This window comes from Blennius ocellaris (genome assembly GCF_963422515.1).
Source record: "Blennius ocellaris genome assembly, chromosome: 12".
NCBI lineage: Eukaryota > Metazoa > Chordata > Actinopteri > Blenniiformes > Blenniidae > Blennius > Blennius ocellaris.
This window is the reverse complement of record NC_137661.1, coordinates 19,786,501-19,813,449: the sequence shown is the minus strand read 5'-3', so window position 1 is coordinate 19,813,449 and position 26,949 is coordinate 19,786,501. Positions and strand designations below refer to the sequence as shown.

The window sequence follows — 26,949 nt, the reverse complement described above, 5'->3', positions numbered from 1 at the left end:
TCTATCTATCTATCTATCTATCTATCTTTCTATCTATCTATCTATCTATCTATCTATCTATCTATCTATCTATCTATCTATCTATCTATCTATCTATCTATCTATCTATCTATCTATATTTAATTCAGGCTGCGAGGTGATACATTCAATTGTGAGCGCTTTAATAGGATGTTTTAATGTTGAGATGTCAACTTGTTAGGGTAAAGGATTTATCGATAAATATAACATTACAAAATACGACATTTTCCTATAATAGTCGTATATATCATATCAGCTCAACCTCAGAGATTTTAGACTGTGAACGTGATAATATGCGGGCCGTGACCGGCTACGCTGTGATTGCGGTATTTCCCACAGCACGCGAACACCTCACAGGGCTCGCAGTGACGGCGGCGCAAAGGCATAAAAGCGGCGGAGAGCTGGCAGCATCGTCTTTTACCGTCGCAGGACAGAAAGGTGTGGAAATACGTCTTCTGCGTCTTCTAGCTCGTCACGGGAACTCAGCTGTTGATAGTGCTGTCACGCTCTGAAAATACTAGCAGGACCGTGCAGCTGTCGGGTATATTCAGTGCATCGGGCAGCGTCAAGTTACACTGCTACGTTAGCCGTCGTTAGCACCGTGTAATTAGCCGTTGCTATAGCATTTCTCTACGGTGGAGGTTAGCCTGCCCGCAACTCAGCGTTAGCTTGCCGGTTAGCCTCCCGTGTCATACATAAACCTTTAAACTGTGAAATTGGGTTTTTTGTTTAAAAAAAAAAAAGAAAAAAAAACGTTCACAGTATCGATCAGGACCGCGGAATTACGACGTGGGGAGACACTGTTGATGAGGTGGATTTTTAACCGTGGCTGCTTATGAATGTGTTGCCCCTTATTTGATCGTTTGACAGCTCCGTGTCCGCGGAGGTATGGAGACGCCGGGGAGAATAGCAGCCACTCCGGACGACCTGGACTTTACGGTGGAGAACGTAGAAAAGGTGAGGCTTTATGTATTTTGTTTATTTATTAAATCGATCAATGTCCATTTCCACATCACCAGACGGACTGTCCACCAAGCGGCGGTGCTTGAGAGGGGATAACGGGGTCATCGTCACTTTCCTCTCACCCACTCGTTATTCCGTCAACACCGATCGCAGCATGTATTTTGGATGGTGAAGCAATGATGTTATAATTACAGATTTATCTCTAATGTTAAGGAAATAAGAAAATGGGGATCTGTTAAAGATCAACATAGCAGGTTGCACCCCGCCTCGATTTCGTATTGCCTGCTTATTTTGATTCTATTTTATTTGGCCTGGTTTGTTTTGTTTTTTTGTTGTTGTTGTTGTTGTTTTTCCCTTTCGTCTTCTCTCGTGTATATTGAGCTCTGTGCGGATGCATGGCTATGTTGGCTCCAATGTTGTTGTGCTGAGAATCCCTGCTGGGTGGCCGATGACTCGGACACAGAGGAGGCTGGGTGGGGAAACAATGGAGAGGATGGAGGAGTGAGAAAGGTGGAACCGGTGGAGGAGCAGCACTGCTGATGTGATGAGATTGATTGGGGGTGAGGTAAGAGAGGGAGGGGTCGACGTCTGTGACAGTGCAAGTAAAGAAAGCGGAGAGGGTGAGAGGAGGTTGGCGATGCGACAGAAAATATTGGAGGGAGCAAAGCACATTGCTGTCAGCTAAAGGTCTGGATCATCTGGTGGACTAAAAAAAAAAAAAGAACAACGATATTACACAGTACGCATTGTTTTTATTTGGAATGATGGAGATATTGCTGCATAATCATTGAAACCTGGGAGAACCGCAAATAGTTTGCTATTTATGTCTGGAAATATCAAACAGCTAAGCTTGTAGGTTTAAACATTTTCATTTCTGCACTCCATTGAGATGTCTAGGCTACAGCCATCCATCTTTTATACTTGCTTTATTCAACTCAAGTTGGCAGGTGGTGAAATTACCTGTAGGTGACAGTGAAAGTGCAACCTAACCTGCTATAATACCCTAAGATTGCGGAAACTGTATTTATTATTTAGGTAAAATGCTCTTAGCCAAATTAGAAACCTCCTGATTCACTGCCATTGCTGTAGTTAGCCAACAAATCAAGCTATTTTTAAAGTACTGTATTTAGGAGCATCATCTGTGATGTCATTGCAAATAAGGGTGCGTGGGGGGTTTTGTGGAGTTTATAATGCTTTTTTCAGACCGCGACAGCTTGCATCAGCATTCGGTCTGTTCCAAGTGATATTGTGCTAATCGTATTAACTGACACAACAAGGCAACCGGCATCCTAAGTATCATTCACCCTGATGAATTTGGGCACTTTAATATTTATAGCTTTCTTTGATTTGGTGATGAGATACTGTTCTGCAGATGGACTTTGTTTACAAGGTTTATGAAACTTTTTCCTTCAAAGAATCTTCTTGTTCAACGTGTGTAATTTTTCACGGTGCATAATTTACAGAGGATGATTCTTCAATAGGTTCAGTGAGATGTTGGAAGACAAAAGATTCCTTTTGAATCGATGTTCTACATGAAGCATCGCCTCTGCATCTCCATCAGACCTCTAGCTTATTGCACGTGTTGTTGCTCTCACTGGTAATTTAACATTTCAGTGAAAAGAGGCAAGTAGTGCTTCTCTATAAGATTACTGGAAGCAACCACAGCTGCTAAAAGAATGAAATAAAAAAAAAGATTGGGAGTGCAGAGTTGTCGCTTTGGTATAGTGGGTGAGGAGTGTGCAGTTGTTGTATATGGTGGTGGAGATGATGGTTCCTGGCCCAGTATGTGTATGTATCCAATAGAAAGCTCTTTGTCCAGCCTCTGGCCGATGCAACAAAGTACCACATTGTCAGAATCTTTCTGTGTAATGAGGGACTTCGTACACTGCTTCACATTTCCGCCCTATGATCAGTCGATTGAGAGTCACTGTCTGCCAAGCAAAGGGCATTTTTTTTAGTGAGAATTCAAATATTGTTATTTTGAACAGTGGGATTTTCGGATTTGCGGTCATATTGCATCTCTCCTCTGAGGCCCATAGCCATCATGATTACAGAAAGATCCAAAACGCAGTACTGTGGTCAGGCCAGATCGGCGTTTTACTCAAGGGCACTCAGACAGGGGTGACTTCTGTTACCATTACTCTATGGAGTCAGGACATTAGCTACACAGGATGCTGTTCACAGAGGCCTATCGGTATCCATTCCAACTTTAGATTCCCAGTTTACGATGTATTGCTGCTATTTTGGCTCTTTTAATGTAAAAAAATGTGTGACTGCAAGACTTAACCTATAGTAATTTTAAAGAATTTAAACATGCAGGTCAATCATCTGGCAACTCTCAAACACCGCAGGACACACTCGAGCTCAGTATACCGACTTGGTCAGTTGATGACTCCATCAGTTTTGGTGATCAGTGAAATTTGATTCCCTCCAATTTATCAATGAACATTTACATTTATGTTGGTCACATATGTATATTTAATTTACAGTTACAACAGGAATTGTTGTTGTTTTTCATGTTGAAAAAGGAAATTGGTTCTGTAACAAGTGTGCACATTAAGACACTTGGTGTGAGGGATTATTTTCTGTTCTTATGCCGGGATTTCATCACTATTGGCAACGTGGTTTTCTTAATTTCTGTCTTGGCTGCGAGCTGTCAACAACCACCCGCGCACTCTCTCACACAGACTATTGTTCTTTGTTCCCTCATTAATCATCATTCCCCGGTATGCCTTTGATTCTCACAGTTATTGCACAATGTCATGATGGGTCAGTTGTGTGAGGATGGTTTTTCCATCACAGCCCCTTGCACTCCCGTCCCATCGTTGCAATATGCCTATGAGTGGTATTTATTCCTAAAACGTATCAAAATATTGTGGTCTTCATCTGCTTAATATAAACACACAAGTGCAGAAAAGGTGTGTGTACAGTATACTCGTGCATGCTTGCTTCTTAAAAGGATTTGCATGCTCTCTTATCACACAGCAAGATGCTGCAGCTGCTTTTTAGGTCCAGCTGTTAATATAAATCCGTTTTGTACGTGACATTGCATGCATTCAATTTCTGAATTCATTATCCTCCTCACACCCTGACTTTTTTCAATGATGCATCATAGATTTGCATCGTTGAGGTATCATGTTTTTGTGGTTTTTTTTGGCTACACAGTTGATGAAGTGCGCTCCAGTTATTCACCATAGTTTACTTGTGAGCATCTAAACATTTTCAGCAAATTGAGTGGTTATAGGTGAGAGCAGATGGTGAAGACATTTAACTAAGCAATGCTTTTTTCCCCCCCTTCTTTCCCTTTCCTCCTTTGTAATATTGAAAAGCAACTGTAAGGGAAGCTAATGACCTTTTGACAGCATCTGCCATAAGAATGTCATACCTCAGGTGTAGCCAGGTGGTTCAGGCTCTTTGCCACCATCTGTGATTTCCGATAGTTGCTTCAGCTGCAAGTACAATCAAAATGTTCCAATTCCATGTGTGTTTACGTGGCCATTTTTTTGTCAATTTGAATCAATTCTCATTGTAAAATTGGATCATCCGATTTACATGAAGACTAAATAATCAGTTTGATGTGTGGGTTCACATGCAACAAAACTATTCAATTCAGTCAGTAGATTATTCCAATAATGTTTTGTGCTGGGACATTGGCTTTTCTTGGCCATTTCTCTTAAAACGCATTACATGCTGATGTAAGGATAATTGAACCCAAGTTTGGGAGACTTGATTAGCATGGACTCCGTTAGGAATTTCGATGTAAATAACCCCACTTGAATGAAAGTGATCAAATCGGATCGAATCCGAACAAAAGACTTGTTTAAATGAAGCCTTTTCATTCTAATCAGACTTTCATTCTAATTAGTTGTATCCATCTAAACACAGTTTCTGAGGATGGCCATAGTTGACAATCAATCGACAAAAACAGTTCGTCAAGACAACTGCTGAGATGTCTGGTGTGACTCGTATGAAATGACAGGCGACGGTTCTTTGTGAGAAGATTAAAGCTGCAAACTGAACAGACTGTTTAGTGTCTTGTGCTTTGATAATAAACCCTCCGACGTGCAGATACGCTCAGAACGCAGCGACTGTTCGGGATTGGATAAGGAGAGGTCTGCAATCACACAGTGGACTGCAGTAATGATCCGCTGCCGCTTTGAACTCTGATATCACAGCCTGGTTTGCAGATGGGCCAGTGTGGCGCTGACTAACAAAAACCCTGCTAATGCTTTTCACAATTGAGGCATCGCGATGATCCATTGGAGGGTGGTGCCAAATCGCAACACAACACATTTATGTTTCAGAAGCTCTGTGGAGCAGGTTTTCTACAGGAATCGTTGCTGTTGGAAAATGCCCTGCAGGGTTATTTTTGTCTTTTCTTTTGTTATTGTTTTGTACATTGCTAGATAGGTGAGCACAGAGATCTGCCTGCCAAAGAAAAAGTCAAAGCCTCGCTTCTTTTATTATTATTCATGTATCGTATCTGTTCTATATTCTGAACATGGACCTATAGCTCCCTTTCAGACTGAGCTATAGAAATGGTACCCGGCTTTCTGTGAACACGGGCTTGTTAATATCAAACCAGCCATATTTACAGTCTCATACAGTAAGGGGAGACGAGTAATTGCTTTGGGGGATGGCAGACGTGGAGAGAACGCCACCAAAGACCTTACCTCCAGGAGGCACAGACGCTGTATTGATGTTTGTTCCAGGTGTAATTGTACCATTGCACATTGCCTATTAGAGCTGCTGTGCAATGGATTTTTTTAATCTTCTCTTGGTAAATGGTATACATCGTTTCTAAAAAAAAAAAAAAAAAAAAAAAAAAAAAGACAATAATTAATAATGGGAAGAGTGTTGGTGTCCAATATAGAGGAGGACAAAGATGAAGATTAAGTGTTGAGGGATGGGATTGAAGTAGACAGGTTGTTTAGGTTAGAGTGGGATGGATGGAGAGAAGAAACGGGAGAATGACTGGTAGAGGAATTGATGTGAGCAGGCTTTGGTGGGGGGGGGGGGGGGGAAGCATCAGAAGCTCAGTCAATAGATTTTTTTTTTTTTTCTACGTTGCTTGGAAAACACTGCTGGCAGCCAGTGGTTTTTAGTTCAGTGTGGTTATATGAGAGATGGAAGGAAATAAATAGAAACGCTTGAACATTATTTCTACTTTGATTTGCGGTGTATGTTTCTTTAATGTTCCTCCTTCCCTTTCTTCTCTTGCCCTGACACTGTCATCCATTTTTGTCTTTTTTTTTTGGTTCATTCCTGTTTTTCCTGCACTCAAGTAATCACACTACTCAAGAGTACTGCTTTCAGGTCAACGCTTTCTCGACTGTTCAGGCAGCTTGTTTACTACGTGTTTTTGTGTTTCCATGTGGAAACAAACACTCTTTACTTAAAGTAACCATCTCTTTTCAGTAAACAACAGCTTCTGTGTATTCTGTCAGCTCGTGTTTTGTTTTGTTTTGTTCACTATTGTGATTAAGCACACTGCAGTTGCAAACGTACAGTTACTTTGTCAGAGGAAAGTTGTTCGCTCTTTTTCATGTTCAACCCGTCTGTAACAGGCTTTGTGACTCTGTCAGTTTGATAACTGTGTTGTCCCTCTCTGTATTCCTAGGCCCTTCACCAGCTGTACTATGATCCAAATATAGAAAACAAGAACCTGGCACAGAAATGGCTAATGCAGGCACAGGTCTCGCCTCAAGCTTGGCAGTTTTGCTGGGCTTTACTGAGCCCGGATAAGGTACAGAACACACTTGCATCAAGACACAGAAATCCAAGTCACTTTGAGTCATTTGCATTCGTATCGTTGTGTCTCGCAGGTGCCAGAGATTCAATACTTTGGCGCCAGCGCACTTCACACCAAGATTTCGCGGTACTGGTCCGACATCCCCACGGATCAGTACGAGTCTCTGAAGAGCCAGCTGTTCTCGCAGATTGCGTGCTTCTCCTCCGGCTCCAAGATGGTGCTCACCCGGCTGTGTGTGGCACTGGCCTCTCTGGCTCTTAACACAATGCCCGAGGCCTGGCCCGGTGCTGTATCGGAGATGGTGCGGGTGTTTCAGGAGGAGGGCGGAGGGGTGGATGGGCGGGCACGCTGCCTGGCACTGCTCGAGCTACTCACTGTGCTGCCCGAGGAGTTCCAGACCAGTCGCCTGCAGCAGTATCAAAAAGGACAGGTATGTCTACATGCACCACCGTCCCTCCTGAATCGATCTCTCTGTCGTATACCTATCCTTTCCTCTCCTCTATCCCGTCACCCCAACCGGCCAGCAGAAAGTCGCCACCTCTGACTCTGGTTTCTGAAAAGGTTTCCTCCTGTTGGAGGGAGTTTTTCCTTTCCACAGTTGCAATAAGTCTGCTTGCTCATGTGGATTCGTTGGGTTTTTCTCTTTTAAAAGCACCGAGCAATGACCATGTTGTATTTGGTGCCGTATAAATAAAATTGAATTGAGTTGTCTTCCCCCTCTACAATCAACTATTCAATTATCACAGGTCTCATTTTGGAAAATTCTTTTCATCAAAATGTATCGTACTTCTCAAATAGACCTAATTTGTATCGGTGCACAAAACTGCTGAGTAAACATGATGCATTTTCTATGTAAATAAGTTAATAAAGCCCCCTGTGATTGCAAAATACATTTAAATACATGCATTTTTCACATTAAAAACAGCCGTATAGTGTATAAATAATCAACATAATTGACAAGGTATACCACATATGTCAAAATTATTTAAATAAAGAAATAATTCTTTAACCAGTGTTGTCAAAACATAAATAACTCTGCAACCGCTAATCACTAGTATACTATTTGCATGGATAAGAAAAATGTAGCAAATATAGAACAACAGTGAGCTAATTAGATCTGTCTTGTAACCAATCAAAAATGAGTCAAGCTGGGAGGCGACAGAGAGAGAAAGATGTTGAGAATGATCCGACTAAAGTACAATCTGTTATGAATAAATATAGAAACACTTGGAACAATTCCAACCCACAGCCATCAAGTAGACAAACACAGCCTGCATGAGCAATATTCTCCTGGTAACGCTTGTTATCGTCATCCTTCTAGGTTCGGGGTGCCCTGGGTCGCGAGTGGGGGTCAGTATATCCCTTGCTGCAACAACTGCTACAGAGGACGGACAGCCCGGGGGCAGTGAAAGCTCGCGTGATGCGTTGCTTGTCATCATGGGTGCTGCTGGACGTGCCCCTCAACGAGAGCGAAGGCCTGGTGCACGACTGCTTCAGTGCCCTGCCCGACCCAGAGCTCTTTGACACAGCAGTGGAGGCAATAGTCAATGCCCTCTCACAACCCGACTCCCAAAGGTATGTGCAAGTGTTTGCCAGGGTGTTACTCATGCCAACACCCCCACCCCCACCCCCAGAAAAAAAGGAACTTGCAAGAAATAGTAAGGTTGTTGCTTGTAAGCTGGTCTTTGTTATTAACCTGGGACATTACCTTGTGGCAAAAATGGAGCGAAAGGTAGAATCTGAAAGAATGAGAGCAAAGCGGGGGAAAGATGCATTAGCCAAAGCCAGGAAACAGACAGGGTGGGCACTAGAAGGTCATCAGGGAGAGGGGGGGGGGGGGGGGGGGGGGGGGGAGGGAGGGAAGGAAGGAGGGAGGGATTGATACAGGGCAACTTGACAGCCAGGGGGAGGAGAGCAGCATTTTTCGGTTGGCTGGCGTTGCTATGGCTACAGTGCTGGGGAGAGATGTCATCATGCCCTGGTTGATTCAGACACCGCAAGCACCCATTGCCCCTCCCCTAGAGAGAGAGAGGGGGAGTGGGAGGGAGAGAGAGGGGTGACGGGATGATGCAAAGAGAAGGAGGAGGGCAGAGGAAGGTGTGAAAGTGTGCAAGAATAAAAGACTCCATACCTCTGTGTTGATACACCGAGTGGGTGGGGGTGTGGGGGGGGGGGTTGGACCTATGCTACTGCGGAAAAGTCAGTTTAAACACACTACCGTATGGAACAGATGGTGAATGTGAATAATGGCCGATGAGGAGCAGGTAGAATCCTCAGTCCCAACACAGCGAAAGTGTTTTCTTTTCTTTCAATTTCACTTCCCGAGACCGTCCGCGACGAGTCCATTACTTATTTTCGGTGACTTCTGCTATGGCCTTGCGTCATGTGGCATGTTTGCTGTTAAGTATCCATCACATCCTCCCAGAAGTCCTCACACTCATCAGTAGCACCCTTGAGATACGTCTGGCCATTATTTTTGTCATTGCATTGTATGATTTATGGCATCGCTTTGAGGACCATGTTGTGTGTGTAGTCCAGCCATGCAATTTTTTTTTTTTCTTATCATGCCCCTGAAAGTCACTAGAGGTTCAGCTTCCCCATCCTGTGTCTTCCCTTGTCATTTTTAATCTCTATTTGAGCTTTATTTCCCCCAGTGTACATCTTTCTTGTGCGCTTCCTTTCCCCTTTTCTCATATCTCACCGTCAGTACTAAGCCCTCCTCCGTCTCTTGTTCTCTCTCTGTTTAAACACATTACAGTCAACTCATTTGGGGGGATGCTATTGGTCCAGCTGCATCCTGTTGCCAGGCAACCCATTTCCCCTGTCTCAGAGTGTTGCAGTAATTGCAGAGGGGATCAGAGGTGGGGAGAGGGATGTGGGGGTGGGTGGGAGGAGGTGGAGTGAGCGGAGAGAAGAAAGGAGGAGTCAGGAAGGAGGCAGAGTGTATAACGGGAGGACGGGAGCAAAAGAGGAGATGTTGTTGCCATCTCAGAGGAATCTCTCCGATGAGTGTATGAGGGAAACGAGTGAATACATACAAATGGATTTTGCTCTTTTAATCGCGTCACACACGTGCCAAGCCCCTCTCTCCTCAGCGAAGAGTGCATGACCTGCATCCACAAAAGCACCTTATTAAATATGAATGATCTTTCTGAGTGCAGTCTGCCATGCACAAGCATACACATAGTTACTCACTGAGTTAAGTGCAGTTCCCGGTGCTGCTTTCACAGATTTACTTAGGCAGACTAAACACGGAGGATGTAGGCCAGTAGACACACAGGTATAGGGTATATTGAAGGCCAGGTTCATACACATTACATCTCAGCAGGGATGAGCGCTCTCTGGAAAAAGCTGAATCGGCATGGGATGCTGACGAGGGAACTTGGCTTCATAACTCAGAACCATGGAACCAGGTACCCGAGCTCATAAAAGGGGCGGAGGGGAAATAAGAATAATGAATGTTTCCCAGGACGACAGTGCAAGATGCATTGAACCTCCTGAGCAAAAGGTGCCTTTTATTGTCAGTTTCTTTTTCAACATCCTCTCCTTTATCTATACTCTTTTCGAAAGGCCAAGGGACATTATCGTTGATGATTTGCTGGTTTGGCTTGTTTTGTTTTCTTAAGGACTGGACTATAATCACACAAAAAGGCCATCTGAAGGTGTGACTTTTATTCAGTTTTAGTAAATAGTATTAAGAGTATTTCAAATACATTCTTCTACAGTTTGCGAGTTGAATGTTTTAACAAATGCTTAATTAAAATGTGATCATCTCATAAAAGGATGGTCGTGCAATATTAGCTGCTGGTAAGTTGTATATATTTATTTTCATTTTCTTCAAATGTGAGCGACATTATACAACCTTGTTATGTCATGATAAATATTCATTGACCTGGACAGACTTATTTATTGACATTCTCATGAAAGATGCAACACAGCCAACATACAACAAAACCCCTTTGGGACGCCCATAATATTGTTTGGCTTGTGGCGCATTCACAATTTATAATGCGGGCGATTTATTTCCCTGTACACTCGCCCGTCATCTCTAAATGTCAGTCTTTCTTGGTGTCATCAAGGATGGCGGGGGGGGGGGGGGGGGGGGGGGGGGGGGGGATGTTGTCTGATATTGTCACTTCAGCCCATCTGAGTAGAGTGTGCTTGTGAGTGGATCAGCTCAGCCATGTGTTTTAGCCAGAGTGAGGGAACTATAAACGGCTTAGACAGCAGGAAGAAGACGGAACAACAACTGACAGCAGCGAAGCTGTGAGAAGCAGCTTTGAATAGATTTTCTGGTTCCCTAGTAGATGTGTGGGATTTTTAGGGTGGGTGTGCTGGATCAGAGGTTGGACTGACGTGAACTGAGATTTGATTTTGCAACAAACACTTGTCTTGGGGAAACGACAATAAATACACCAACCTGGCTGCGAGCAGTGTGAGCCAATTCCATATCCACCACTCGAGGCCTCCTGCCCTCGTAACCTGTATTCTTATGCACGACACTTTTTCAATCTAATTTCTCCAAAGGAAACCGAATCCCTAAATGTTTATCCCGTTATTTCCATGTCTGTTTGTGTCTTTACAGATATGTGAACACTGTGCTGAAGCTGGTTCCTCAAGTGCTGGCTCTCCAGGAGCAGCTCCAGGAGGCTGTTCAGAATGGAGATATGGAGACTTGCCATGGTATCTGCCGTATCGTTGTCACACTGGGAGAGAACCACTCCAGGTGCGCTTTTGTGTGTGTGCGTCTGTGTAATGATATTAGCACTATAATGAATAAATGAAATTAAATTCTTAATCTGGTATTGCAGAGAGAATTAGCAGTCTTTATACCTGCCTCAGTTTGCTCACATAATAAGTTATTTAAATGAAGCACCAGTATGTACATCTGTAGGACTGAATATTAGTCTTTAATTCAGTTACATTCTGTGCGCTCCAATAGATATTTGTATTAAAGGAAAATGTATTATTATATAGTTAAGTAGCTAAAAAATTGGTTTTTTAGAAACTCTGATTCCTCTCGAAATCTTGGCGTAATTATAGCCTCCAACTAAACTTTTACATTTAGGTCATAATGTTCCGGCATTCTTTCACTTGGTCAATATCTCATTAGACACCAGATACCATCTCACACTTTTGTAACTATTTTATAGTGAATTCTAATTGTAAAGAATAAAATATTCGAATTTCACTCAACAAAATAAAGTTAATCCCTTTAGAAATCAGTATATAGATTATGACTTGCATATCTGATATAAATATCTCCATAATTCAAGATCAATTGTTCTGTGAATTACATGTTCACAGATGAAGTACCAAAAGTATGGCCCCAGCTTCTCTGTTCTCATGCACCAAACATCTACAACCAGCAGTCCCACCACTCGATTTGCATTCCATGTCTTAAAGACTACCTTGTGCTGGAGGTTTCATAATAAAATCTGGCAGCTGTGGTGATATTTTGAATTGTGGCTTCATGGTTCACCTTGTTTAATTCCCGAAGGTGTTGTGTACATAGATGAAGCACCAGATAATGTAGCGATGATCAGATTCAGTAGAAAACGACATTGCTGTCATACCCAAATTTATGTGATCCAAGTATCAAAAGGTTGCATGCGACTGCTAAAACAGCACTGCTTGTTGGAGCCTTTATAAGAGCAGGATTTTGTAGTGATAGCATACATGTTTACCAGCTGCACTGTTTATCTGCCATATCACACTTTCCCTCTTTCTCTCTTTTCATCCATCGCTCCATCTCTATTTGACACGCTCTCTAGGATTCTGTTGGAGCAGGTGGATCACTGGCAGAGCTTCTTGGCGTTAGTCAACATGATCATGTTTTGTACAGGCATCCCCGGCCACTACCCGGTCAATGAGACCACCAGCTCCCTTACACTGACATTCTGGTACACACTTCAAGTAAGAAATGCGAGAATCAAACCTTTGATTGTCACTGACTAGTGTATATTAAAAAAGTCACCATGTGTAATGACTACATTTTAATTATTGAGATGGTTTTGTTTGTGTCATTTTGGCTTTTTCATTAAATGAGTCATCTCCAACAACGCGGTGACTTTGGTAACTTATTTAGAATCTTAAATATTGTGCAGTGTGTGTCAATCTGTAGGAAGATTTAACTAATCATTCTCTTACATTGCCATTTTCCCCATCTCAGGACGAAATCATGAGGTTTGAGTTGGACAAGCGGTCGGTGTACCTGCAGGTCTACCGGCCAGTTTATTTCCAGTTGGTAGATGTTCTACTTCACAAAGCCCAGTTCCCCTCAGACCAGGAGTATGCGTCGTGGTCCTCAGATGAGAAAGAGCAATTCAGGATCTACAGGTGCTTAGAATTTTTTTTTTATTGTGTTGTTTGTGTATGTGTGAGAGAAATTCTGTTTTGAGATATTGCTCATGCCTTTTTCTGCTATTTGTTGTTGTGTGGAAGTGTTTCAGCGATGGTCTGAGAGTTTCTGTCGACACTTGCTGACTGGATGATTGGTCAGCAAATGAGAGTGTTTTTCTCTAATAGACTCCAACTGAAGTGATGCCTGAGCAAGCGAAACCTGAATGGCAAATAGATAAATCAAAAAAAAAAAAGAGGAGGTTTTGAAATTACTTGCCTCTAAATCTTTTCTGCACATTTGTCCTTTAGGGTGGATATTTCAGACACACTCATGTATGTGTATGAAATGCTGGGATCGGAGCTGCTGAGTAACCTGTATGATAAACTAGGGAGACTGTTGACTAATGCTGATCAGCCCACATCATGGCAGGTTGGTGAGACACACACACACATACCAATGAGAGCTATTTTTGTGTTTCTTTCAGCGTTGCACAGAAGTCTTAACAGAACATGGCCAATGCGAGATTTAAGAAACCATTTTTTTTTTTAAGACTAGCACTTGTGTTCATATTGACTCCAAATATTCATTAAATCAAAATGAAGACTAATCTTCCTCAGAATAGAGTAAAATGCATCCTCGCAGAACTAAACAGTTGAAGTATCTTCTCACAGTACTTTTTCTTTTCATTGCTTTCCACAGCTGTTAATTTTTTTTTCCCTTCTTAAAACGAGACAATGTCGCTCCAACTCACCAATTCCTTGACTTTACCCTCTTCCTCCAGCACACAGAAGCTTTGCTGTACGGCTTCCAGTCCATAGCAGAGACGATAGATGTGAATTATTCTGACGTCATCCCCGGATTGATAGGACTCATCCCCAGAATAAACATCAATAACGTCCAGTTAGCAGACACTGTGATGTTCACAATAGGTGAGTACATTTGCAGCTGTGTCAGGAACAAACCATTAAATCTACAAAATGTTGTTTGAGGGGGGGGCACAACATAAATTGTTTCTTCCGCACTATCTGAACTGTCGATCTTTCCCCCAGGCGCTCTGGCTGAATGGCTGGCAGACCACCCGGTGATGCTCAGCAGTGTCCTGCCCTTGGTCCTACAGGCTTTAGGAAATCCAGACCTTTCGGTTTCCTCTGTCTCCACGCTCAAGAAAATCTGTAGAGAATGCAAATATGACCTGCCACCATTCGCAACAAACATCGTCGCTGTCTCTCAGGTGCTTGCTCATTTAAATACAGCTGAAATGTGTTTTGTTTTGGGATTTTTTAATCGTCCTGAGTTCCAGAAATATTTGCTTTTGATATAACTGCCATTGTATTATTTTAGAATGTCCTTTTATTGCTATTTTGAGAATGAATTGTTGTGCTTGCTCTCGTTTCTTTCTTTTCCAGGAGGTGCTCATAAAGCAGATCCACAAGGTCAGTGTATGCTGTATTACATTCGCACTCAGTTTATATCTCTGCACTAATGCGTCATTAAATAAGAAATACCAAGAAGGAAAATATGTAACACGTCTGCAGCTTATAGTCTGGGGTGGACGTGTCATGAACAATGCGTTTGCCGTGTCTGTAGGAAATCGGTGCTTTCTGCTGACTTAAACTGAAACCAAACCCGTGGTCGTGTCCTCTTGCAGACAAGTCAGTGTATGTGGCTGATGCAGGCGCTTGGCTTCCTGCTCTCCGCTCTCCCTGTGGAAGACATCTTGAGAAACCTTCACTCCCTGATCACTCCCTACATTCAGCAACTGGAGAAGCTCGCGGATGAGACGGTACATGCACACATGGTCACACACACACATGGGCACACACACAGAGCAGCCTCAGCTGGACTACGGCCAATATGAGCAGGCCGTGTGTCTGTGTGGTGTCACCGCAGTGGAACATTTCTCTGCGGGACCAGATTGGATTTGACCCTGCACCATGGGCTGGTGACTCACATGGAAGCGGCAAAGACACACTTTCTCTCACTCATGCGATAACACATATGACAGTACGATAAATACAGAGTCGAGGGAATGAAAGTGCCCGAACCAACGATGGTACAGTAGGTCGTGCTTTTACTAGTATGTGAGCACACAGTCATCCAAAGGGAAATTCATCACTCCGGTTTGAATGTCACATCTACAGGAGGCTGTGTTTGAGATTCTCATGCTTGATATAGCAAATATGGAACTGGTCTCATCTAAAAACATAGTCTGATATTTACTTTTTGCAGTGGGGAGTTAAATTTCCCTTCCCTTGATTAGAAATGTCAGGTCAGATAAAGATTTTCATTTCTCTGTCTTATGCGGTCTCGTTTCACCCTCTTATCCACACCTCACCCCCAGTTCACTTATTGTTTTCTGGCTGGCTTTTTAATATAGGCATTACATCAGACTAGGAAATCAGCTGCTGAGTGTCCAGCAGCACAAATACTGTCACCTAGTGGGGAGACCTTAGGGTTACGTTACACGATGGGTGAATAAGCACTATGTGGGGTTGGATCAGAAATAAAGTTGTCAAATTATTCTGTTATGGTTGATGAGCAGGAAATGCGCAAATATGGTGTTGTTGTATTGACATTGTCGAAGAGCCTGCTTTTTGTGGGTGCAGCAGTTCCAGTCCTCTTTTTCGTCCTTGGTATGTGATGCAACGCCATGGATGCAGATCTTCATTTTAATACTGCCAGTGAAACCTGAATTCATGTTTTTTGACTAAGGGAGGTGCTGTTCTCAGTGAGAAGGTCTTTTCCTTCCTTCATCTTCTTGTCGAATACAGACCCATTGACTTGTATGAGACAGGAAATACAATTTTACATATCGGATCTGAAAAAATGTCTGAGACAAGACATACAGGGTTTTTTGTGTTGTTAGTAGCTGATAAAAAAAAAAAAAAAAAAACATCCTTAATAATATACAAGAAATGTTTGCTTGGAAGATTCCAATAAACTGTAAACAAGTCCGTATATCTATTAAACACTATTTATAAATGAGTAGATCATGTAAGATGCAAATGGGTTTGTTCTGTTTAATTATTTAATTGTTGTTTGAGCTTGCTTTTTTTTTTCTTTTTTTCTTTTCCTCCCCTTTAGCCTAATCCCTCCAACAAGTTAGCAATCATCCACATCCTGGGACTGCTGTCCAACCTGTTCACCACGCTTGACATCACCAAGCAGGATGATGAGTCAGCGGACGGCTCAGCACCACCTGTCAAAACAGTCCCACCCACACCTGGACCAAACCCGGTCAGTCGCCAGCATTCTTCTCAGGACTGTGTGGATTCAGTACAATTGTTCATTTGGCTGTTCTGAAAAGGCGCAGTCATAACTTATGCACAACCTAAGGACTTTGTGATGTACTACACTGTAGATTAAAATACATGAAAATCAGTGAAGCAGTTGTTCTCTGCAGCCATGTTGGCTTCATTACCCACAATCCCCTCCGCCTCCCCCTCTCACTCTATCAACTTCCTCTCGTTGGATGCATTACAATGGCCAGCAGGGAAGTTTTGCCATGTTGCTCAACCGTAATCATTGGTGATTCTGCTGATAGGCATGCAGTGATGTATAAATGTTTGAGTACAACTTTTTTTTTTTTCTTGTCCATGGCTTTTTTGGGGGTATTTTTGCATGAGTTTCATGAAGTCTGTTGTGTTGTAGGTGGTGGTGGTTTTGCAGCAAGTGTTTGCTCTCATACAGACGGTACTCGGCAAGTGGCTCAACGATTCGCAGGTTGTCGAGGTGGGTTGTGAACGTGCGGCCACACGCCGTCAGACTATGACCTTGTTGCAATTGGCCCACATAATGAGATATGACATTTCTGCATGATGTCCCTCAGGCGGTGTGTGCCATATTTGAAAAGTCAGTGAAGACTCTTCTCCATGACTTTGCACCCATGGTTTCCCAGCTCAGTGAGATGCTCGGGCAGATGTACAGTACAATTCCCCAGGCCTCAGCCCTTGACCTCACGCGACAGGTACACACTCATCGGCCCAACAAGCACTAACTCACTTATTTTTTTCAGTCCTATTCTTAAATGCAAAAAATATTTAGAGCCTTGTCAGAAAGGGTGAACAAGATAATGAGCTTCACAGCATTGAGTGTAATCATAATGAGCCCTCAACTTATATCTGTAAGACTTTAATTTACTGAAAAAAGAATATAGCAATTTAGTATCAGTTCAGTAATGATAATTAATCATGATCTTTTCTTGTTTATTGTCCAAACTGACAGTGATTATCTCAGAAACCACATTGTTTTTCTGCATTAACTGGCTGCTTGGCCAGTGAATGCAACAAGTTTCTTCACTACAGCGTGTATTACATGTCGTAACATATGAAAGGAATATTGTTCCACGCGGATTTGATATAGACACAATATTATATTTTTACAACAAAGATTGCAACTGGAGACAGATTTTTGTGTATAATTGTTCAAATGAAGAATTTCAGAAAACTAATTAATTTTTAGGGGGTTAGTATGGTGCATGTAAGGATTTCCTCTGTGGGTTTCTCCCCCCCCCCGCCCCTTGGTTGTGTTGGGTACAAGTTAAAATAGCAGGTGTCTGATTGGACGGCTTGCTGTTTCAGATGGTGCATATCTTTGCCAGTGAGACGGACCACTTCCCACCCATCAAGGCTCTGTTTGAGCTGGTTACCTCGGTAACTCTGTCCATCTTCCAGCAAGGTAGGGGGTCCAGCAGAGGCGGGAGTGTCAATGGTGTGAACTGTTCCTCTTTAAATAAGCCGTGGAAAGATTCATATATTGATCATATTTTCACACATACACACACACACACACACATTCTGGTACAGCAGAGGAAAGATTTTCAAATAAATGTATGGGGGGAAAAAGTACACTGCATTTATATCATGGTGATTTATCCGTCACTTCTCACCCTAATTGTACATTCTGAATTTGCTGTGACACTATTAGACATCCATTGTTGTGAAACAGATTGCAGAAAATGTATTCATGGCTCGCCCTCCTTATGATACGACATACAGGTACACCAACCAACTGCCGTCAGGTTTTGCAAGAACAGTGTAGTGTTATCTTGAAACAAAAAAAAAAAACACTTCCATGATTACTGATACATGATTCTCCCCCAGACATCATTATAGTGCTTCAACCAGGGCCTCATACACTCAGAGGTCCCGGCTCTCACAGCTGACCTTTTAACATTGACTTTCATCATTCATTGATAGATCTGGATCTTCAAAGTGTTCTGTCTGCTTAGCGAGAAGGCAAAGTGTTAAAACAATGACTTTTGTGAATAAAAACCATTTTCCCCCACCTACTAACTATTTAATCATTTTCACAACGTCATGATATAATTTAAACCTATGAAATGACTGTGTTCCCTTGTGTTCTGTTTAACTGTAGTCTGCGTATTCAATTTCTTAATTAAATCCTTAGTTTTTTGCATTCCACCCCCCAAAAAAAATGTTCAAGTTGTACAGTTTGCTGTGTTCAAGGCCTTTTGACCATTTTTCCAAAATGCAAGTAGTTTTCAACGTGTTGTTTGTGTGCAACCTTGAGGCCATACTAATCATTAATGAGACTGCGCATCGTCATTCATTGAACGTGGTCCTGAATTTCTGTACCAGGTCTGTCTGATGCTTTCCATCCCTTTGTGTTGTCCCTTGTTCCCTTTCTTCTTTTCCTGCTTCAAACTGATTAAGTAATGGCTGCCTGTCTTCCTGCTTCTTAACTTTTTTTTTTTCTGAGCAGGTGCTCTTCAGTAGACAGTATCAGTACAGGATACAGTCACAGTACAAAGGCCACTATAGCATATTGAGTTGGCTCACATGTAAAAAAAAAAAAAATGCAGAGAGGGCCAGCTCAATAGGAATGCAGCCACTGCTGCAGGATTCGAGTCGGGCTCTTCCATCACAGCCCTTTTTATATAAGCTCCTTATTCTCTTGAGTGGTTGTATGTGCATGAGGGCCGGGGGGGGTGGCGGATTGAGCGGGAGACTTGTTTGGAGTCTGGGAACAGCCAAAGCTGGGCGCTCACTACAGACGTTTTGTTCTGTCTCCTTCCAAGTTTGCTGTTGGAGCTCCTCCAACACCAATCACTGGAAAAACCCAGGAAGACAAGAACTTCTTTGTGGATTTTTCAGCTCAGACGCTTTCACAGAACGTGTGTGTTTTTATTTGTGCAATCACTTGCAGCCTGTATTGCAATGCTCGAGCAAGTCTTGTAGTTTGTGTCCAGCACAAGGGAGGAAATGATACCAGAGCTTATTATGACGCGTGTTGATTCTTACCGATGCTATTGAGTTCACCTTTGAAGCAAAGGGGATTTCATTGACCGGGGCTGAATGGACCCTTCGCAGTAACCTCCTCCTCCGAGGCACGCCGTTAACCCTGCGAGGAAAACGTCTGCACGCGAGCTGATCGCAATATTGCCCGGCAGTGCCTCGTGGGACGGAGGTAAAAGAGGGTTCATTCAGGTTTGGTGCCTCTTTTTCTCCAAACTGTAACAGTAACAGAGGTGCCTCCTGGGTTCCCACTCCAAACCCACTTTTATTTGTTTTAGGTTTGTTCTTTTTCTCTCGTTACTTCTTTCTGTTTTCTTCTCTCCAAATGGACCCATGTCTTTGTCTTATGCCTGTTTTGTGTTTTTGGTTGGTCTCTTCCTCCAAGACTCTGCCAAAGCTTCATAAGCCCCCCTTTTTCCCCCTTCGTTCCTTACTCACATGTGAATTATTTCAATGAAATATTTTTAGTTCTCTTTTATTTCCACATGACTGTTGAATCTATTAAGTTGCTGTTTGTATATTATTCTTATTCTCTTATGATTTCTTAAGTTTCATCTTTATTATATTTTAGGACCCAGGGATCATCCTGATATTGTTGATTCATTTATGCAACTCCAAGCTCAGGTGTGTTTTTGGTTTCTTATTTCATTCACTTTGGGTTTCTCTCTCTTTCTACTTACTCACTGTTTCTCTGTCTTCTTCTCTCTCTCTCTATACCTCCTGTTCTTTGTTACTGGGCCCTTGGGTGTCCCATCACATAGGCGAGGCAGTGGAATGACGCACACGAGGAAGGACGTTTGAGGAGGGACAAATGTCTCTTTTTCAAACGCTTTTGATCCTAGCAGTCATCTCATCATGCAAACGATCATCAACTCGTTAAGGGATCTTGCGTTAGCCTCCGAACAGTCTAATCAGTGTTCGATGTTCAGCAGGCGGTGCGAAGTACAGATAACGCAACACACTTGTAGAGTTAGTATTCCTACTTGCACCGTTTTCAGAATTGAGTAATCCAAACCTGCAGAGCTCTTTAATGGTCTGGTTTGTCGCTTGTGCTCTCGTCACACAAAGCCTCCCTGTGGCAGGATGACTAGATAGATTTCATAACCTTCAACGTGAAGCTAACACTCCTGACTCACAGAAAGCCGTCTAATCTTTCAATTGATTACTATTTAAATGTATTACATGGCCGTGCAGGCTGCCGAGAAAAGCGAAAATGAGCACTCGTGTGAAGTGGACATATTTAGCATAAGAATCCACTATCAGAAGCACTTAAGTCTGAGCACTTAAATCTTTTTCCTTTTTTTTTTTTTTTCTCCTGTAAAGTCAACATCGGGGCACGTTTGCGCCTCTGAAAAAACATCAACACTCTCACAAGCCCTCAATGAATATTTCACTTGACGCGGTGCTTTCGGGAAGATGATGCAACAGAGTATGAGCGCTGTGGTCCCAGGTGACTGGCTAGTCTCGAAGCCCGATCCTCCTCTGAAGTCATTCCAGCCCAGAGCCAATCAAAGCCCAAATGAATTAATATTCAACTAATATTAATCAGTTCAGACAAATTGGCTGATGGCTCTCCTGTTTAATTTTTTTTGTCTTTCGTCTTCATTCTCCTTCCTTTTTTTTGTTTTTCTATCTTTGGATAGATCTGACCTCCATCTCTCTTCCTCCCTTTCCCTCTCTCCCTCTCCTCTCCTCCATCCTGAATGAGTTCATTATTATGAGATGAGTTGTCTTTCTCTTTATCTGCACATGTTAATTAGTTACGCACTTCTGTTGCATATCCAATCCGGTCAGCTTAAAAACAAGGAAAAGTAATGTGTCGAATATTATTGATTTTCAAGAAACAAAGCAAAAACCCACCATTGCCTTTAGTTTGACTTAAGTTTCAAATGATTTCAAAGTTTGATTTTTTGCAATTTGTTTGTTATACCTGCTGAGTTCTGCATTGGAGGATCTCTGTATGAGTTTGGATATAGTTTTTTTTTTTTTTTCTAAACAGACGGAGAGAGCACTAAAGCCTGGTAGGCAGATCTGGTCCCAGTCCTGTGTTGCTGTCAGATCCGACTACCAGGCTTGGCGGGTATTGTTTATAGCAGTATTTTGAAGGCGCTTATGCAGTGGAATGTGGTGATGCATTGCCGGTTGGGTCGGGCTGACAGAAACATACTCCCGTTTAATCCCTTTATCTGCCTCTTAGGCCCTCAAACGGAAGCCCGATTTGTACTTGTCAGAGAGTCTTGATGTGAAAGCGGTGTTCCATTGTGGTAAGTTTGCTCATAATTCATACAAACGTACACCCCCCCCCCCCCACACACATGCCTTTGCACTGCGAACTGTCTGGTTTTTTTATTACTTGACACCCCTGCGCTGGAACTCTTGTTGTTTGACATCAGCCTCAGTAGTTTCTGTCTCACTCTCGCACTTGTAGGACTTCTGTCGCTCAAATTTCCAGAGGCTCCAACAGTCAAGTCAACGTGTCTGTTCTTTGTAAGCCTGCGAATTTTGTCTTCTTGCACATATTCATTTGAATGATGCATTTGCGTTTACATTTGCTGAGTGCTCTTTCTCCTTTCCTTTCTTTCTCAGGCTGAACTGTTGCCTCGCTGCTCCGATGTGCCTCCACTGGCCCAGGTGATGCAGCAGGACGGCAAGCTGTTGGTTCAAGCGGTCTTGGAGGTGAGAAGCAACATGTTTATGCCACAGTGCCCACCATACCATGAGTCACACTTCAGAATAATCTCACTGCAGTTTGCTCTGTCATCTCCGACATGGTACCCTTTTGTAAACGCCTCCTCTGCCCCTCCCCAGGGAATTGGCGGCGGGGCGTCTCGAAGTCTGATGGACTACTTTGCAGAGGTGCTGTTTTATCTGAACAAGCACTGCTTCTCCGTGTTCGTCGTGTGGCTGAAAGAAGCGCTGCAGCCGCCGGGGTTCCCGTCAACACGAGTCACGGCCGACCAGAAGGACAACTTCTCACAGCAGATACTCAGGTAAGTCCTCCATCCCTCAAGGACCTTTGAAGTGCGTCGGGCTCAATATTTTTTTAGCTGCCTTTGAGGTATTATAATGTCGGTTTTCATTTGTGAGAATTTATATGAATCATCCATCACAGCTACTGCTGCCAGGCAAAATTAGTTTTCGAAGTGCATTCTGCAATAACCAGCGTCTTGCTTCAATCACCCTCTGAGCTCTGAGATAATGTCTTTTGTCAACATCACTTATCGTAGGATCAGTGTCGGTTGCTGGATAAGTATCCATTCAAAGAGAGTTTCCACTTGTGTGCCACCACATTTGTAATTTGTTTGTTGTAGCCTTTCCTTGGTTGTTGTTGTCGTCGTCATACTCATTTATTTGCGTTTGCTGTGATACAGTGATGTTTTATGTAATAATGACTGTGTGGTGATCTCAAACATGGCGCGTTAATGGATTTACAAGAGATTGCAGGAGTCTTTGAAAAGAAATCCTGCAGATTTGGAATTTGCATTGAATGTTGCAATTTTTTTCCCCCCTTCACTCAGTAAATGCAACATTGACCCCATAATTGTTCTCTCTCGTCTCTGTTGTCTCCTTTCTCATGTGTGTTTGTGCAGAGAACGCGTGAACAAGAGGAGGGTAAAGGAGATCGTGAAAGAGTTCACCCTCTTGTGCAGAGGTCTCCATGGTACAGAGTACGCTGCTGAATACTGAAACTCTGCCCTCTACCGGTACCATAACTCTGTCCTCAGTGGCAAACAGCTGGTCGCCACAACGACAAAGTTCTCTCTGACTCCAGTGAAAATATCATGAAATGATTGTAAAGATAACCCACCCTGCCGCAGGACAAGACATGGAACCATTCCAGCGCAGACCTGCCAATGGATTAAAGGACGAAACGTGAACTCCCCGGTAACTTTCGAGATGCCCAACTTCTCCGCCCCACTGTTTTTACTTTGCTGTTTTAAGATCGCTTCCCTCCCCCCAATTCCTCCTCCTCCTATTTGAAGGTCTCTTACTCGGAAGAGGTTTGAGCAGCACTCCCAGCATGCTGCCTCAGGTCTTCTCTCTCTGTCTTGTTCTGCCTTTCTAGATCTTCCTGTGGTTCCTAGCTAGGTTGTTTCCTATGGAGTCAGAGCTCTATGAAAAATGTCAATCAATGCCGAGATGTTTATATTCACTGAACATTTTTAACAGGCTTTGACTATTTAGCAGTTGCTTTGTTTTGTTTATTTTTGCCAGCATGCTCATTAGCCTCTGGTTAGCACAGCTGTTCAATTTTTAACCACGTTATTTATATGCATTTTTTGCACTTATATGGTCATAAATATTTGTGCATTGAGAAATATTTTTGTGGAGAAAAGCGTCCATGTACAAAATCCTCATCATTCTGTGGGCATTCATTCTTTTTGATAGAGATCTGACTTCGTAGTTTCCTGGTGATTAGCATCCATATGAAATGGTAGTGGTATCGTACGTAGCTACTTGACACTATTTTTTTCCAAAATAAATCGAAAATATATAAATGTATATGTATACACATATATAGTGGTTGTCAGTCCTGTTGCTGCTAAATGGAAGAGAAAAGGACCAATGAAAGGATGAATACAATGTTTTGTTTTGTTTTTAAATCTCCTACTCGTGCCCCTGCGATTTCTGCATTTGCCAAATTATCACTAATTGTTCGGATATTTTGTTTTTGTTTAAATGCCTTTAGGGGGTCTTGAGTGGAGACAGTAAACTAGACACAGCTCAGTTCTTGATTTATAGAGCTGTACCTCATGTACATACAATCCCATCCAGTCACACTGCTGTCTCCTGGGCTCGTGGAGAGAGGCGTTCATGCAGTGGTCCCCTTTTAAAAAGCAGGACTGTCGGGAGCGAAGGCAGGAGGGAAACGTAGATCTTAGTAGCTCGCAGCAAGATAAAGGCACAAGATGGAAATTGAGACGGTAACTGAGCGATTGGAGGAATTTATAATCATGACGGTGGGCTGCTTAGTCACTGTAATCATGCAGAAATATTAATCGAATTGTGCATATTAACAGTTATTGCCGAACACTTCTGTGTAGTTGAGTGTGTTCCTAACTGTGTGTATGTATGAGAAGTCGTGTTAGAGCACAGATGTATCTTTTTCCACTTGTTCAGTGCACTTATATTGGACCTACAGTACACACGCATTATTTACTTCTGTCTTTCAAAGGACCCGTTCATTTCTTCACTCTGTCACCTCTGCTGCTCACCAGCAAACATATCCATCACTCCGTTATGCCTCCTCATGTTTTGGATAATCACTCTTTAGGCTCATCCGTCATCTCTCTGTTATCGTTGCCAACTACTGCTCTTAACGAAATGCTTGTTAACAAGCCACCCGGAGTCCTTTCACCTCATCTGGGTCACTGATTTGGAGAGGACTGAGAAGGATTAGAGAGTTCAGTACCAAAATGTAAAAACCTCCTGAGAAAGTTTTTTTTTTTTTTTTTTTTAATGTATTTTTTGACACCGACATTCTGTGCTTACCCATCACGCCTCGGGTACTCGTGGTGAAGTGATGCGACGGCTGTGACGTACGCTGTCTCGTGAAACAGCAGCACCAGCTGGCATCTAATAACACTCGGCAAAGAAATGTACTTTTTGGTTTCTGATGTAAAAAAAAAAGAAGAAGAAAAAAAAAAAAACTTGGTCTCAGTCTAATCCTTCTGTCTTATCCAAGGTGCCTGCAGACATGTAGCATGTATGTGTTTTGTGGTTTGGGGTTCAGGGGACAAACACTTTCAGTGTGTGATAGACTGCAGAACGATGTGGCGTTGGAGCGAGAGCCGAGGTGGGAATCTGCTCTGGAGGGAAGCAAGCCGTTCTGCTTTTGGACTCTGTGGTGAACTGTGAATAACTTGATGTTCAGACACTGATCCCTGGTCTTTATTGTGGTCTCTCTTCCCCCCCTGAGGTGTGAAAATGAACATTGTTACAATTTAATGAACGAGTTGTAGAAGGAGGGGAGGGAGTTTGAAATGTAAATCTTTTTTTTTTACCTTGGTTGTAATTTATTAAATATATCTAAGATTGCAACATCTGTGTGTGTGAATAATTGTGTTGTCTTCATTTGACATCAAAGAGTGTAACATCCAGCAGATAATTTTTCATTATGCAGTAAACAACATAAGCATCTGCAACTAGTCATGCAACTGAGAAATACTATCATCCAGTAACGGGGTGCAATTTTCTGGAAGCTATAGGAAGTACAAAACAAGTAGGCCCTCAGAAAAATTAATTATTACAAGTCCCCCATCTTTAGAATAAAAAAAACATTATAAATGTGATACATTTTCGTTTATTTTTCTGAGCCTGCTATGACCAGGTTGCACCAGCATTTGGTGGGAAGTACTGCTCTGGTAGTTCCGAGTCATAAGTATACGTATATTCTAAATCTAGTCAGAACACTTTGCACAACTGAAAATGTTTGCCCATGAATACAACATCCATCCCTACACATTCCCAGATTTTAGACAAATTACTAATTTATGTACTCTGTGGTCAGTATTTCTCCTAATTAAATTATTGGGAACGTTTGGGGGAGAACGAGAAAGATACAACATGCTGAGTTTATAGAGATGCAGACAATTCACAAGGTGAATTTCTACTTGTTTTCAGTTTTTAAAGAGCCAGACTTCCAGTCAACAGACTGAGCCGCACTGTCATCACATTAGACACATCAGATGCACGTGCTAATCGGCAGCATCGCCGCCATCCTGTGACTTCAACCAGCTAAACAGTCAAGTCATGCATCATGTGACATTAGCGCCACCACTGGCACACACACACAGTGTACTCACAGAGAGCTGCAAGACTGAAGTGAGGCAGCAATACAAAAAGAGAGGTCACAGTACGTTAATACAAATAAGACTAAAAGTCAAAATCCAGAAAGATTCTTTCATGTTCAAAGACTAAAACGTTCTCACCCAGATCATTGTTTACTGCCTCTAAGGCTGCGAGGCCTTTCCCCATGATGTCCACCTCAAACACTGCCTGCGGTCTGACGTCCACGCTGAAGGTGGTGATGGGCTGCTGATAAATGCACTCCGTCATGCTGTCATACAGAGACTCTGTCAGCGTCTTTACATCGTCTTCAAATTTGGACAAATCGAGTCCAGACGCGGGCTGAAAAGGACACAGATGGATGGCGTCAGGACACATCTGACTGAGGAAGGTTTGTCACCTTGGTTTTTTTTTAGCCTGGAAGTGATATTCAGGGTGTTTGAGCACATGTTGCCACCTTGATGCAAAACCTGCGAGACATTTCCACTCGAGAGACGTTGATGAGCCCGGCGTGCTTGCAGATGGACACGGCGTTAGTCGACCAGGCAGTGGAGAAGTTCAACCTGGAAATTTCACATTAAAGACAAGCTTCTTTTTTTTTATCGGATTATTAGGAACATTTTTTTTTTTGTGTGTGAGTGTTGGCCTGCACACGCCAACAGGAAATGTTGTAGAATCTCGTATCAACACAAACTGTTACACTGTGCAGTGGGGGAATCGATGCTGTCAAACTAAATACTATCATTGTGGCCTTATCAGAAATAATCACATCATTCAAATGGAATCAACTGACAACATGTGTTTGTCTTGTTAGTTTGAAGGTGTTT

General features: G+C 42.6%; 1 protein-coding gene across 1 annotated transcript; it reads left to right on the top strand.

The window, feature by feature from the left end:
* The first annotated feature begins 380 nt into the window (after window positions 1-380).
* On the top strand, window positions 381-25,363 carry LOC308137996 (importin-13-like). Its single transcript, XM_080506920.1, has 23 exons — window positions 381-456; window positions 889-975; window positions 6,602-6,727; window positions 6,807-7,163; window positions 8,055-8,308; window positions 11,319-11,459; window positions 12,508-12,649; window positions 12,906-13,072; window positions 13,385-13,505; window positions 13,858-14,005; window positions 14,126-14,307; window positions 14,483-14,509; window positions 14,725-14,859; window positions 16,161-16,313; window positions 16,728-16,808; window positions 16,906-17,043; window positions 17,657-17,753; window positions 19,905-19,957; window positions 21,531-21,597; window positions 21,762-21,820; window positions 21,920-22,009; window positions 22,142-22,323; window positions 22,924-25,363. Exons 2-23 carry the CDS (start codon window positions 907-909, stop codon window positions 23,018-23,020), a joined length of 2,886 nt encoding a protein of 961 aa, XP_080363046.1. The 5' UTR covers window positions 381-456; window positions 889-906; the 3' UTR covers window positions 23,021-25,363.
* The last annotated feature ends 1,586 nt before the right edge of the window (window positions 25,364-26,949 follow it).